A 15,825-nucleotide genomic window follows, 5' to 3' on the forward strand; every position below is an offset into this window, starting at 1 on the left:
CGGGGGGGGGAACCTGCAACTCCCCAAGCCAACTCAATCCCAGTGATGGGATGGCATTGGGTGGGCTCCAGGACCCCCAGCACCGGCCATCCCACAACCCAGCAGAGAGCGATGAAGAGGACACTGCTGTGGGGGTGACAGGGGACCCCGAGTGCCACCAAAACCCCCCCTCGTCCCCCACCCACCCCCTTCCCCGCTGCCGTCAGCCGAAGTAGGGATTGTCGTGCTGGAAGTTGTAGTCGGGACAGACCTTCTGCACCAGCTTGTAGTCGATGCTGAGGAAGGAGATGAAGATGCAGATGACCTTGAAGGGCTTGGCGCAGAGCCAGGCCGCGTGGCTCTGCGTGTGCTCCGTGAAGCACACCTTGGACGGGTCGTAGAGGCACGGTTTGTTCTTCCGCGCCCGGTTCGTCTTCTCGTACTCCACGTGGCAATTGAGCGCCTTGGCCGGGCGCCCCTCGGGCAGGGTGCTCTGCTGGGGAGGGGGCGGTGGTCGTGGCAGTGCTGGGGGGCCGGGCACCAGCACCTCGAAGCCCACCGCCTTGGAAGGAGGCACGATGCTGACGGAGACGTTGCCCAGGCTGGAGGAGTTGTGTCGGAAGTAGACGCTGAAGGTGCCGTTGATGTGGTCGACGATCTTGCCCGTCACCAGGAGGCTGAATTTGAGCGTTTTGATGTTGAAGTAGAAGTCTCCCCAACCGAAAATCTTCTTGGTGCGGCTGGATTTGAGGGTGGGCTTGCGGTGGGAGCGGGGGCTCAGCAGCTCCCCGGCCGTCTGGTTCTTCTGCCAGTCCCAGGGGCTGCGGCCGGTGCCCGCCGGTGTCCCCGCGCCCCGGGGGGGCTCTGCCGGGATCAGCCGCCCGGGGTCGAGCACCGGGGGCTTCAGGGTGCCGTAGGGGACGTCCTTGAGGAGGCCGGAGGTGCCCATCTCCAGGTAGCCCAAGGTCTTGGAGATGTGACCGCCAGCGCACACCGTCTGGGGAGGGAGGGCAGAGTGCGTGAGCTGCGCCTGCGCCCTTCCTCGGCCCCGTGCCGCACCCTCCTCATCCTCCTGTCTACAGCCCCCTCCTCATCCTCCTACCTACAGCCCCCTCCTCATCCTCCTGTCTACAGCCCCCTCCTCATCCTCCTGTCTACAGCCCCCTCTTCATCCTCCTGTCTACAGCCCCCTCCTCATCCTCCTGTCTACAGCTCCCTCCTCATCCTCTCACCTGAACCCTCCTCATCGTCCTTCCTGCACCCTCCTCATTCTCCTGTCTACAGCCCCCTCCTCATCATCCCGCCTGAACCCTCCTCCTCCCTCTGCTTGCACCCTCCTCATCCTCTACCTACTCCTCCCTCCTGATCCCTCTACCTGCACCCTCCTCATCCTCCTGCATGCACCCTGCTCATCCTCTTTCCTGCACCCTCCTCATCCTCTTTCCTGCACCCTCATCCTCCTGCCTACAGCCCCCTCCTCATCCTCCCACCTGAATCCTCCTCCTCCCTCTGCCTGAAACCTCCTCATCCTCCTGCCTGCACCCTCCTCATCCTCTTTCCTGCACCCTCCTCATCCTCTTTCCTGCACCCTCCTCATCCTCCTATCTACAGCTCCCTCCTCATCCTTATACCTGAATCCTCCTCGTCCCTCTGCCTACACCCTCCTCATCCTCCTGCATGCACCCTCCTCATCCTCCTACCTACAGCCCCCTCCTCATCCTCTCACCTGCCCTCTCCTCATCCTCCTTCCTGCACCCTCCTCATCCCCATATCTATTCCTCCCTCCTCATCCTCCTTCCTGCACCCTCCTCATCCCCATACCTACTCCTCCCTCCTCATCCTCCTGCCTGCACCCTCCTCATCCTCTGCCTACCCCTCCCTCCTCATCCTCGTGCCTGCCCCAGCTGGGCCGGGACCACCCCAGCCCCTTCCCGAGGTTCCCCCAGTGGCTGGGATGGACACCAGCGAGCAGAGCCAGATGCCAGCCCTAACCTGGGACCCCAGGCCTGTCCCTCACCCCCCTGCCCAGCTGCCCCCGTGCCCCCATCCCTCATCCTGCTGCTCCCGGGGTGCCCGCTGTGCCCTCCTGCCCTGCCAGCTGCTCCAGCAGCCCCGGCCTCGTCAATCACTGTCGCCCTGAGCTAGCAGGTGCTTGGCTGCTCTGGATGACCTGAATCCCGGCAGGAACGAGGAGGGGGAGTGGGGAGGGGGCGGTGAGCAGAGGCAGCAGCTGGAGGGGCTGGGGGGAGCGTGGGGGGGCTGTGCTCTGGTGGGAAGTTGAGGCAGGCTCAGGGAATGGCTCCTGTCATTGCTGGGGGCTCCTCCTGGCATCGCTCACCCTGCAGAACGGCTCCATGCCGTTTCCTGCTTGGGAATGGTTCCCATCGGGAATGAAAGGGGGTCCCGTGAGCCCCATCAGAGAGGGGTGAGCCCCCCACGCCCCCTCCTCCATGGCTGGGTGGGTCTCAGTGCGGGTTTTCCCTGCAGAGATGGAGCAGCACCACGGGGGAGCCCAGGGAGCTCCACACCCTCTGCTGAGCCAGGGATCTGATCCATCCCTGGGACCCCCCCGCCCCGATTTAGGCTGAGCCCCTAAATCTGCTCTGGTTGTGCTGCACCAGAGAGAGGAACCCTGGGCAGGGCATGCAGCCCTACCACATCCGTGGGGAGGGGATCTGGGGTCTTTCAGCCCATCGGGGGGGCACAGTGTGGTGCAGAGCTGTAGCATCCATCCCTGCACCCCCAGCCCGGCCAGCCCCCCGCTCCCCCCGGCTCTTTCCCAGCTCTGCCTTCGCCCTTATCTATATTTCAACGCAGCTTCAAAGCCGGGCGCCTTCTCCAGCCGGAGAGGGGGGGGCAGGACCGGGATGGCGAGATAACGAGGGGGGGGGGGGGGGGGGGGGGCACCCCCCAGCTGAGGGAGCTGCGGTTTTGGCAGGGGGGTGGTGTCTGCACCCCAACTCTGCTCCATCTCTGGCCTGGGACCCCTCACACCCCACTGTGACCCCTCAGCTGGGAGCCCCCCAAATCCTCCTGCCCCCCCGCGAGGGGCTGGGGGCTGCAGCCCACGGGGAGCACGCACAGCAGCGCATCCTGCCGAGCCCCCCCACCCACCACCGGGAAGGATTTCTGGAGGTTTCTGAGCTCTGCGCTGAATTTCCATCTCAGCCAGGGCTGGGAGCCAAGGCCGGTCCCCAGCAGTGCCGCAGGTGCCTGTGCCCTTCCTCCGCTGCCTCAGTTTCCCTTTCCAATCCCCCCTCTCCCTGCGGGGGTGAGGGGGGTGTGATGTTCTTCATTGGGACAGGCTGTGATGGGAATCGCTGGAGGGACAGGGAGGGGACAGGGAAGGGGCAGGGACGGGCAGGCAGTGGCAGCAGAGGGTGGCACACACTGGCAGCGCTCGCTGTGCTCCTGAGGGCTGCGGGACAGAGCCAGGGGCTGGGCACGGACAGAACAAACACCCCCCATCCCTGCAGGAACAGAGGTGCCCCATCCCCTGCGGGCGAGGGGCCAAATTGGCATCCCCCCAACCCCTCCAGTCCCTCGGCAGGAGCTGCTGGGGGGAGCGGGGGATGAAAGGGAATTGCAGAGCAGGGCAGCGGCTGCGATGCAGCCAGGGCGATCGATTGCGGCACCGGGAATGCGGGGGGACCCTCGCTGCCCGCAGCCCCCGCGGAGCCCCGGCGGGCCGGGGGGCTCGGAGCCTGCGGGGATGAGCAGGGCCAGGGGGGGGCTTGGGCCACGGCAGCGCCGAGGGGAGCCAAGGTCACCCCCCTGCGCCCTGGCAGCGCTGTCGGCATTCAGGGCAGGTCCCGTACACCTCGCGTTAAATATTAATGCTCCTGCTGTGCCGTCGGGGTGCAGCCGCACGCCCGTGCTCCTGAACCTCCTGGATACGCGTTGCCAGTCCACGGGGGGGTGGTCCCAGTGCCGCCCCCCTCCCACCAAAACCCGTGGCCCTGCCTGGCTCTGTGGCGTGAGGGGCTCTGCTGCCACGCAGGTTACCCGAGCTGGTTGTTTTTCACTGTCACATGCACCGCTGGGTCTGCACATCCCCGCTGCTCCCCTCCTCATCCTCATCCCCATCACGGTCCCCACAGCGTTATTTCGTGGTTTAGCTGCTCTCCAGCCCCTCGCGTGCCCTTCTGTAGCCGTGTGGGGCTGCCGTGTGTCCGCAGGCACCCCCCGTCAGCACACGGAGCCGGGCGGGAGTGAGGGAAGGGCTGGAGGCAGCTGCAGAGGGACCGGGAAGGCTCTCGGTGCCTTCGGCATCAATTTGGTTTGTCAGGCCCGGCAGTGATGGCCACTCACATCCCATTTGCTGTTGGGGCCAAGCGCCGTCAGCTGCTCCCCCGAGACCCTCGGTCACCTTGGTGGAGGGGAGGGGAGCAGCAGGGGGGGGGACAGGGGGGCCTGGCTGCCCCGGTGTGGGCTGGGATGAGCTCCAGCACCCCGAGAGAGGGGCTGGGAATGATGGCAGAACAGCCCTGCCAGCACTGGGGGGGAGCAGAGCACCACAACAGCCCCAGCAAAGGCCTCATCTCCACCACCAGCAGCCTGTCCCTGTCCCAGGCTTGTCCCCATCTCTACTGCCAACCTGCTTCCATTCCTACAGCCAACCTGTGCCTGTCCCCATGGCCAGTCTGTCTCCATGCCCACCACCAGCCTGTCTCTGTTCCTGCCACCATCCTGTCCCCATCCCTACCACCACCCTGTCCCCATTAATATCACCACCCTGTCCCCATTAATACCACCAGCCTGTCTCTGTCCCTGCCACCACCCTGTCCCCATTAATACTACCAGCTGTTTCTGTCCCTGCCACCATCCTGTCCCCACCCCTACCACCATCCTGTCCCCATCCCTACCACCATCCTGTCCCCATTGTTACCACCATCCTTTCCTCCTTAATACCATCATCAGCCTGTTCCTGTCCCTACCCTGTCCCCATTGTTACTACCATCCTGTCCCCATTAATGCCGTCAGCCTGTCCCTGTCCCTACCACCACCTGTTCCCATTATTGCCACCATCCTGTCCCCGTCCCCTTTCCCATCCCTGTCCCCATCCCCATTCCCATCCTGTCCCTATTCCCATTCTGTCCCCATCCCCATTCCCATCCCTGTCCCCATCTCTGTTCCCATTCTGTCCCCATCCCTACTGCCACCTGTTCCCATCCCTGTCCCCATCCCTGTTCCCATCCCTGTCCCCATCCCTGTTCCCATCCCTGTCCCCGTCCCCATCCCCGTTCCCATCTCTGTCCCTGTCCCCATTCCCATCCTGTCCCCATCCCTGTTCCCATCCCTGTCCCCATTCCCATTCCCATCCTGTCCCCACACCTTTTTGGGTACTCTGGCATGTTCCCATCCCTGTCCCTGTCCCCATTCCCATCCTGCCCCCACACCTTTTTGGGTCCTCTGGCAGCAGGGCCCCTGCCCCACTGCTCGGGGGTCTCCTGCTCTCCCCACGGGCGCGGGGTCAACCCAGCCTCTCCCCTGTCACCCGGACGCCTTCGTTAGCGCCGGGAGATTAATTGGAGGTGGTGAGCGACAATCCCCGCGGGCCCGCTCCCCCCGGCACGCTCCGCCCGGGGCGCCGTGGCATTTCCAAAGGTTAGCAGCAAACAAGGTGCCTCTGACAGCTCCCATTTATCTCCCGGCGCCGCGCGGGTGCTAATGCGGCTCCGCGGGGCTGCGGGAGGCGCCCGGCGAGCCCGAGCGGGTGAGGGAGCACGGAGAGCTGCGGGGTGGCTGTTCCCGAGGCTCCGGGTGAGCGTGGGTGACACAGGTGTGTGCCCTGGGTGACACAGGTGTGTGCCCCGGGCAGCTGTGTGCCCGAGTAATGCAGCGCTGTGGGGCGCATGCATTGCTGCGCGTGCAGCTGGGTGGGCAAGGGCAGCTCTGCATGGCCTGCGTGGGGCTGAGAGCACGGAGGGGTGTGCGCGTGCACGGTGACACGCAGGGTGACACGCGTGTGGTGACACACACATGGTGACACGCACAGTGATGCGCGCATGGTAACACACACAGTGACACACATGGTGACACGCACATGGTGACACACACGTGGTGGCATGCATATAGTGACACACGTGGTGACACATGTGGTGACACACACATGGTGACATGCATGGTGACACGCAGGGTGACACGCACATGGAGACACAAACATGGTGACACGCATGGTGACATACACATGGTGACACACATGGTGACAAGCACTGTGACACACACAGTGACACACACACGGTGACACACAAGGTCACACACATATAGAGACACGTGTGGTGACACACATGGTGACACACACGGTGACACACGTGGTGACACACACATGGTAACATGCACATGGTGACACACACAGTGACACGCACATGGTGACATACACATGGTGACACACATATAGTGACACGCATGGTGACACACACGTGGTGACACACACAGTGACACATGTGGTGACACACACGTGGTGACACACACATGCACAGTGACACACACAGGGACACGCACATGGTGACTCACATATGGTGACACACATGGTGACACGCACACGCATGGAGCGAGGTGCTCAGTGTGGCTGCACATCCTGGGTGACGTGTTCCCCTGCTCCCTGTGTGCCACCCCCGTCCCCACTGCCATCCTGTCCCCGTCCCCACTGCCATCCTGTCCCCATTGTCACTGCCAGCCTGTCCCCGTCCCCACTGCCATCCTGTTCCCATCCCCATTGCCAGCCTGTCCCCATTGCCACTGCCAGCCTGTCCCTACCAATGCCACCAGCCTGTCCTCATCCCTACCAACAATTTGTCCCCATCGCACTGCCAGGCTGACTTTGTCCCCACTGCCAGCCTGTCCCCACTCCTACAGCCACCCTGTCCCCATTCCTACCACCAGCCTGTCCCAGCACCTGTCCCCTACCTGTCCCCATCCCCACTGCCAGCTGTTCCTGTCCCCATCGCTGTCCCCCTCCCCACTGCCAGCTGTTCCTGTCCCCTACCTGTCCCCATTGTCACAGCCACGCTGTCCCTCCCGGACATGCAGGGCACGGCCGTGCTGCTGCCACACCGAGCTGCGAGTGACCATCCTGGGGAGCCCTTGGTGCCAGGGCAAAGGACAGATGTGCTGCTGGGCACCCCTGGGGACACGGGGGAGGTGACACCTGGTCCCTCCCCGCGATGGCTGCACTCGAGGATGCTGGCAAGGGAATCAAGGGTAAAAGGACAGGGTGACACTCAGGGACAAGTCAGGACACACCGTGCACAACCCCTGACAGGGTGGTGGGCAGGTGGGCACGACACCCCCTGCCCCGTGAGGGGCACCTCCAGCACTGGGATGGGCACCCCAGCATTGGGATGGGCACCCCCAACACCGGGATGGGCACCCCAGGTCCCCACTCCTACAGCCACCCTGTCCCCATTCCTATCACCAGCCTGTCCCAGTGCCTGTCCCCTACCTGTCCCCATCCCCACTGCCAGCTGTTCCTGTCCCCATCTCTGTCCCCATCCCCACTGCCAGCTGTTCCTGTCCCCTACCTGTCCCCATTGTCACAGCCACGCTGTCCCCATCCCTCCCAGACATGCAGGGCACGGCCGTGCTGCTGCCACACCGAGCTGCGAGTGACCATCCTGGGGAGCCCTTGGTGCCAGGGCACAGGACAGATGTGCTGCTGGGCACCCCTGGGGACACGGGGGAGGTGACACCTGGTCCCTCCCCGCGATGGCTGCACTCGAGGATGCTGGCAAGGGAATCAAGGGTAAAAGGACAGGGTGACACTCAGGGACAAGTCAGGACACACCGTGCACAACCCCTGACAGGGTGGTGGGCAGGTGGGCACGACACCCCCTGCCCCGTGAGGGGCACCTCCAGCACTGGGATGGGCACCCCAGCATTGGGATGGGCACCCCCAACACCGGGATGGGCACCCCAGCATTGGGATGGGCACCCCCAACACCAGGATGGGCACCCCAGCATTGGCCAGGACGCCCCCAGCACCAGGATGGGCACCCCAACATTGGGATGGGCACCCCCAACACCAGGATGGGCACCCCAGCACAGAGAAGGTGTACCCCAACACTGGGATGGGCACCCCAACATTGGGATGGGCACCCCCAACACCAGGATGGGCACCCCAGCATTGGCCAGGACACCCTCAGCACCAGCATGGGCACCCCAACATTGGGATGGGCACCCCCAGCACAGAGAAGGTGTACCCCAACATTGGCCAGGCACCTCCAACACTGGGATGGGCACCCCAACAGCAGGATGGGCACCCCCAGCACCAGGATGGGCACCCCCAACATTGGCCAGGCATCCCCAACACTGGGATGGGCACCCCAGCACCAGGACAGGTGAATCTGACAGCAGCACCTCCTCAGCCAGAGGAGAGCCTGGATGAGCTCACCAAAGCCAAATCCACCAAATCCACCAAATCCACCAAACCCACCAAACCCACCAAACCCACCACAAGGTCCTTCCAGCCCTGTGCAGGGGTCCCACTCCCGGTGACACTGACGTGCTGGTGTCACCCGGAGCAGAACCAGGACCCACAGGGGGCCAGGGGGATCAGCTTTGGATCAGCTGTGCCTTCACCCCCCAAACAGACACCTCGCTCCTCGCTGACAGAAAAAAAATATGCAAATGCTGCAGCTTTATTAACGCGCTCGGCACGCGCTGGCTAATAAATATTTCATAGCCCGAGTAGGACTTTTTTTCTCCCTCCTCCTTCTTTCTTTCGTTTTGGTTCCTTTTCCCTGTCACTCGTTTCCTGCCTTTTCTTTCCTCAGCCGTTGTTTTATTTATTTATTACTTTTAAGGGCTTCACGGTGAGGTAGGAGCTGGGAGGTGGAAGAGGGGGAGCCGGGAAAAATGTACATCCCGAGTCTCTCCCCCCACGGGTGAAAAAGGAAAGTGCTGTTAAGAGCAAAGGAAAAAAATATAATAGAAGGGAGGAGACGGCAGCAGGCAAAGGATTCGGGGCTTGTGTGACTCATTGGGCTGGAGGAGAAAAGGGAATGAATGGGAAAACAGGAGATAAACGGAGCGGGAGGGGGAGAGGGGGTGCGGGAGGGTGGGCAGCGGCCAGCAGAGAGGGGACACGGGGGTGGCGGGGGACAGGGACGTGTGGCTGTTGGGCACCTGTCACCCAGCAGCTCCCTGAGCTGACCAGAGGCCCGGAACCCCCTTGATTGAGTCCAGAAGGACCCAGCTCATTGTGGGGGTCACTGGGGTGGGGGCTCCTCCTGGTCACTCAGAGCAGGACGTGGGGACAGCTCACGAGGATGGCACGTGGGGACAAGGGAGCACAGCCAGCAGGGACATGTCCCACATCACTCCCACGTCTCCAGTGCCAGGGATGCCCCCACCCAGGATGCTCCCAGTCCTCAGCCCTGCCTCAGTTTCCCCCCAGCAGAACAATCTGTGGGGTTCCCTCTTCCGGCTCTTCAGCAGGTGAGAGCAGAAAGGCAGCAGCTTCACCCGAGTCCCCCCAAAATCGGGGCACCCCAGACCCTCAGCAACACAGCCCCCACCTTCTGCTCCCCCCCCAGGCACCCCCAGCCCTTGCCTCACCGTTTCACTTTATTATTGCAATAAATGTAGCCATAAAAGTGGCAGGTATTGGCGCGCTCAGAGATCGCTGCTCCTGAGCTATGGAAATGTAATTTCGAGTGTGCCCGGGAAATTTTATAAGATCGTATCAGGAGGAATCATAAATCCCATTCCCAGCCCCCCCCTCCCACCTCCCTGGATGAGACAGGGCCAGTGCGAAGGTCACCAGAGTGGGGGAACTAAAAACTTAAATTCTGAATGTAAAATAACGGGGAGTAGCACTGTACTTGGGAGGATCACCTTTTCACCGATTATTAGTTGTAAACGTCAAGCAAAAATCCATTGTCAAAGAACCAAGGATTTCTAATTTTTGGGGTTCTCCCCTGGCTGAGACCCCCATCCCTGCCCATCTCCCGACATTCCCAGTGCCAGCTGGGATCTGTCCCCCCCGGGAAGTGGGGGCAGCAGCAAAGACACGCTGTCCCCACACCCCCCCCCCACAGCGGATTTTGATTAAAACCCTCCAAGAGACCCCCCCAGGAGCGCTGGGGACCCTCAAGGGCATCGCTGGGACCGCAGCTCCTCTGGGGTCACAAGGACAGTGACCCACCGCCGCCAGGCGCTGGCTGCCACCTGGAGCAGGGGACAGCGTGTCCCTGCAGCCCCCCGGGACCCTCGTGGTGCCCCCCAGGGCTGGATCCAGCCCCTTTATCCCATTCCCAGCCCCCCCCTCCCACCTCCCTGGATGAGACAGGGCCAGTGCGAAGGTCACCAGAGTGGGGGAACTAAAAACTTAAATTCTGAATGTAAAATAACGGGGAGTAGCACTGTACTTCGGAGGATTACCTTTTCACCGATTATTAGTTGTAAACGTCAAGCAAAAATCCATTGTTAAAGAACCAAGGGTTTCTAATTTTTGGGGTTCTCGCCTGGCTGAGACCCCCATCCCTGCCCATCTCCCGACATTCCCAGTGCCAGCTGGGATCTGTCCCCCCCGGGAAGTGGGGGCAGCAGCAAAGACACGCTGTCCCCACACCCCCCCACAGCGGATTTTGATTAAAACCCTCCAAGAGACCCCCCCAGGAGCGCTGGGGACCCTCAAGGGCATCGCTGGGACCGCAGCTCCTCTGGGGTCACAAGGACAGTGACCCACCGCCGCCAGGCGCTGGCTGCCACCTGGAGCAGGGGACAGCGTGTCCCTGCAGCCCCCCGGGACCCTCGTGGTGCCCCCCAGGGCTGGATCCAGCCCCTTTTTCACCCAGCTCTTGCAGGTGCCAGGTGAGGCTTTGCTCTGCCTGCTGCAGGCCAGGCTCTGCTGTCCTGTGCCTGAGGGGACAACGAGAGGGTCTCCCCGGCTGTGACACCAACCCCGGGACGGTCACGGGGGGTCACACGGGATCTGTGCCCAGCGGGGCGCGCTGGGAATTGATTCGGGATTGATTCGCGTCCCTGCTCTGTTCCTCCACAATGACTTTTCCTTTTGCAACAGGGAAAAAAAAAAAAAAAAAAGAAAAAGGAAAAAAAAAAAAAAAAAAAGGGGGGGGGGGGGGGGGGGTTGGGGGGCCACGGGGATGTGATTATTCCTTCAGCAGCAATCCAAGCGGCGGGAGAGGAAGCTTCATCTTTCCTGGGCCATTTACCTCCAGCGCCCGAGCGCGAAGGCTGAGCCAGGCACCGCGGCGAGGCTGGAGCTCGGCCAGGCCGGGGGCTGGGGCGGGGGGGCTCAGCGCGGTGTCACCCCCAAGCTCGGGGCCACCGCCTGCGGGGGGACCTCGGCTCCTTGAGAGGAGGAGCTGTGGATGCAGAAAAGGCGGGCAAAGTCGTTAATCCGGGTGTGTTAATTGGCAAGAGGGTGATTAGCGGTGGGGGCTCAGCTGGGGGCTGCTGTCGCTCCCATCCTGCGCCCCCCTCCCCTCCCCATCCCAGCTCGGCCATCCCTGCCAGTCCCCAGAGGAAAACTGGCAATTAAAAACAGGAGTGAGGAGGAAAAAAAGCAATAAAACCGGACCTGGTTTGGAGCCAGATCGGCACTGGGAAGCGCAGGGGTGGGTGGGGGGCACCCCTGGGCGCCCCCCCCTCCCCAGCCGCTGCTCCCCCTCCTCGCTGAGGCTGCGCCAGCCACGCTCCAGGCTCCAGCCTTATTGAATCTCCCAGCTTGGGGTGCAAAGGGCACCAGAGGGAAGAGTTATTAAAAAAAGGGAAATGAGTCGCTTGGAAACCTTCTTTCGGAATAACAGTGTGTGTTTGTTTGGCGATAGATTAGCTCAGCCATGCTGAGCACACAGCACCCGCCGCAACGGCGGCCGGCTCGGGGAGCCGCAGGAACGGCACCGGGGGAGGCACGGAGCCCATCCCGGCCCCGCGGGCACCGGCTGGGCACCGGCTCGCTGCAGACAAGCCCTGGGGTTCAGCACCCCCGGGGACCCCCGGCCAGGTGGGGCTCAGCACCACCCCGACCTCATATCCTCGCTCTTGTGGCCCCAAATGTGGTGCGCACCTCCGAGCCCGAACTGGGTGAATTCTCCCTAAAAATGGGAGCTGGGGAGGTGGGATTGGGGTGTCCTTGGGCTGGCAGCATCTGCTAAGAGCAAAGCCATCTGTCGGGAGACAGCTCCTGGGTGACAGCAAGGCGAGGGAAGGACGGAGTGGATGAGTTTGGCATCGCGGGGCGCCAGGCGCCGCGGAGCTGGCATGGCCACCGGCAGAGCGAGGCAGGATTTTCCCGCTAAGGGTTAATCCGAGGAGGAAAACATGCCAGCAACACTCAGGTGCTTCGCAGACAGCCGCTGCCTCACCTGCCTGTGCCAAAAAGGAGGGAAACCGAGGCAGGGGCGCAGCGGGTGTGGCGGGGCACATCGTGGCAAAGGCAGCAGGGATGGAGCAGCGGGAGGAAGGACACCCTCATGCCCGTCCTGCTCCTGCTGTGGCACTCAGCCATCCCACCGTGGCTTCATCCCGCTGTTCTTGCCCGTTCCAGCCTGTTCCTGCCCAACCCAGGGCCGGCATTGCCCTCCGCTGCTGGATCTTGCTCAGGACTGGGTGGGGTCACCCCAAAGCCAGGGCATGGGGCACCCCGGGGCGAGGGTGGCATCTGCCTGGCACAACCCCGGGGGATGCGGAGAGATGGCCCTTCCTCCATCCAGCTGTGCCCAGCTGAGGGTCCTGGGTGTGCCTGGGGGGCTGCTGAGACCCTCAGCAGCGGGGTCCCCCAGAGGGACCCCCAAAATTGAATGCCCAATGAACAGGAAATAATGGAATGAAATAAAAATAATGCAGGAGGCTGGCGAAGGCTGGGCAGGGGGGGGTGTCACTTGCAATCAGAGGTGGGCTCGTCCCCCTGCCTGTGCCAGCACAGCAGCAGCCACCAAGGGTGGGGGGCTGGGGAGCCCCCAAACTGGGGACAGGCACCCACTGGGCCGGGAGAGTTTGTCCATCCAGCAGGGGTTGATCCTGACACAGCAGTGTCACCCAGCTGGCACTGCCAGCAAACCCATGGCACGGGGGTGGCATCTCGGGGCTCCCCACATTCTGGGGGTCCCCCACACTCTGAGGATCCCCCACACGCCGGGGGTCCCTCCCTCCTGCACAAGGACAAGGCTGTCACTGCTGTCCTGGGGGTGCAGCCCCCCCCGGCCCCTTGGCCCAGTGCCCCCAGCACGGTCCTGCTGGGATGTGGCACTGGGACCCCCAGTCCAAGGCGCCCACCGGAGCCGGGGGGAGACCAGGGGGGTCCCCCCACCCATCCAGCTCCCTCCTGACCCCCAAAAGAGACCGGAAAAGTTTCTCCCCAACAGGCCCAAAGAGCTGAGGGGCAGGAACAGCTCTGCTGCCCTTCCCTGACACGCGGTGGGCACAAGGCTGGGCAGACCCCGGCCCCTCCCGGAGCTCTGGGAGCGGGGGAGGGTCCTGGACCCCCAGCGCAGAGGGGTCGGGGCTCAGAGCATCTCCCGGGGTTATCCCCGTGCAGGAAACTCCCACACCCTCATGCCCACCCCATGCCCCTTGGCCATGCCCGTGCCCCCCAGCTTTGAGCCCCCCCCGGTGCCCCCTCCTCAGCACCGCCGCCTGCGTGGGCGGGGCGGGGGGGGCCGCTGCCTCACCTGCCTGTGCCAAAAAGGAGGGAAACCGAGGCAGGGGCGCAGCGGGTGTGGCGGGGCACATCGTGGCAAAGGCAGCAGGGATGGAGCAGCGGGAGGAAGGACACCCTCATGCCCGTCCTGCTCCTGCTGTGGCACTCAGCCATCCCACCGTGGCTTCATCCCGCTGTTCTTGCCCGTTCCAGCCTGTTCCTGCCCAACCCAGGGCCGGCATTGCCCTCCGCTGCTGGATCTTGCTCAGGACTGGGTGGGGTCACCCCAAAGCCAGGGCATGGGGCACCCCGGGGCGAGGGTGGCATCTGCCTGGCACAACCCCGGGGGATGCGGAGAGATGGCCCTTCCTCCATCCAGCTGTGCCCAGCTGAGGGTCCTGGGTGTGCCTGGGGGGCTGCTGAGACCCTCAGCAGCGGGGTCCCCCAGAGGGACCCCCAAAATTGAATGCCCAATGAACAGGAAATAATGGAATGAAATAAAAATAACGCAGGAGGCTGGCGAAGGCTGGGCAGGGGGGGGTGTCACTTGCAATCAGAGGTGGGCTCGTCCCCCTGCCTGTGCCAGCACTGCCAGCACAGCAGCAGCCACCAAGGGTGGGGGGCTGGGGAGCCCCCAAACTGGGGACAGGCACCCACTGGGCCGGGAGAGTTTGTCCATCCAGCAGGGGTTGATCCTGACACAGCAGTGTCACCCAGCTGGCACTGCCAGCAAACCCATGGCACGGGGGTGGCATCTCGGGGCTCCCCACATTCTGGGGGTCCCCCACACTCTGAGGATCCCCCACACGCCGGGGGTCCCTCCCTCCTGCACAAGGACAAGGCTGTCACTGCTGTCCTGGGGGTGCAGCCCCCCCGGCCCCTTGGCCCAGTGCCCCCAGCACGGTCCTGCTGGGATGTGGCACTGGGACCCCCAGTCCAAGGCGCCCACCGGAGCCGGGGGGAGACCAGGGGGGTCCCCCCACCCATCCAGCTCCCTTCTGACCCCCAAAAGAGACCAGGAAAGTTTCTCCCCAACAGGCCCAAAGAGCTGAGGGGCAGGAACAGCTCTGCTGCCCTTCCCTGACACGCGGTGGGCACAAGGCTGGGCAGACCCCGGCCCCTCCCGGAGCTCTGGGAGCGGGGGAGGGTCCTGGACCCCCAGCGCAGAGGGGTCGGGGCTCAGAGCATCTCCCGGGGTTATCCCCGTGCAGGAAACTCCCACACCCTCATGCCCACCCCATGCCCCTTGGCCATGCCCGTGTCCCCCAGCTTTGAGCCCCCCCCCCGGTGCCCCCTCCTCAGCACCGCCGCCTGCGTGGGCGGGGCGGGGGGGGCCAGGGCAGCGCCCTGCTCCGGATTTGATCAAAACAAACCCATTTGTCTTGAAGCAGCTCCAGCACCGACAGATGCTCTGCAATGGATGGACACGGCAAGGGGGGGGTCACGCCGAGCCACCCCCACACGCGGGCACGCGTCTCCCCCTCCCCACGCGTGCCAGGGAGGGACAAGTTGCAGGAGCCTTTGCCTTGGGGGGCGGGGGGATTCCCGAGAGGGAATTGACTCGTTTGATTTTATTCATGAAACACAGAAAGTAAAAATGGAGTGTCAGGAAATCAGATCTGCTGGGTGATGAGCCCAGGCCCCCCCGGCTGGGCTGGGGGGGGGCTCCATCCCCCCCTCCTGACCACCACGGCGCTGCTGTCGCTAGCTGTAACCCCCCGAGGGGCTCCAGGAGGAGGTGGCGGAGGGGGGACACGCGGGGGTGAGTGGCCTTGGGAAGCTTTAAGTATCTGGGACTGGGGGAGATGGTGGGGGGGGGGTCTCTGCGGCTGCAGCCCCTCCTCAGCTCCCACAGAGCGGCGAAGGCTGGGCGGGGGGGGACAGGCAAAGTCCTGTCCCGGGGGTCGGGACCCCCTTGCGTCCTCCCCATGGCTGGGGGGCACTCGGTGAGGTGGGGATGGGGCGGGTGGGAGAAGACCCCCGGCAGGGCTGAGCCCCCCCGTGCAGAGGCTGAGGCCGAGCGCAGTCGGGACAGGAATGAGGCGTCGCCCCTGCAGGTGGTTTTGGGGTTCACGCCCTTGGCACAACCAGGGGACAGCTGAGCCCCCCCCAGTCCTGCGTGGGGACCCCCCCTCACCCCCCAACACGGCCGCCGTGGGGAAGTCCCCCTGCTCCCCCCTCCCCAGGTGTGGTGCAGGTGCGGGGTGCCGGACAGGGGCTCCCCCGAGCCCCCCGTGGAC

At 63.8% G+C, this 15,825-nt stretch overlaps 1 protein-coding gene across 1 annotated transcript in view; it reads right to left on the reverse strand.

Annotated features, from left to right (window-relative positions):
* Positions 1-17: 17 nt before the first annotated feature.
* The window catches only part of NXPH4 (neurexophilin 4), a 17,422-nt gene continuing 1,614 nt past the window's right edge, over positions 18-15,825 (reverse strand). The window contains exon 2 of the mRNA XM_041474747.1: positions 18-976. Within this exon, the coding sequence (XP_041330681.1) occupies positions 203-976 (774 nt within the window). The 3' untranslated portion in view covers positions 18-202. The remainder of the gene's footprint in view (positions 977-15,825) is intronic.

The sequence above is a fragment of the Pyrgilauda ruficollis genome, unplaced genomic scaffold (genome assembly GCF_017590135.1).
Source record: "Pyrgilauda ruficollis isolate IOZ18807 unplaced genomic scaffold, ASM1759013v1 scaffold338, whole genome shotgun sequence".
Classification (NCBI taxonomy): domain Eukaryota; kingdom Metazoa; phylum Chordata; class Aves; order Passeriformes; family Passeridae; genus Pyrgilauda; species Pyrgilauda ruficollis.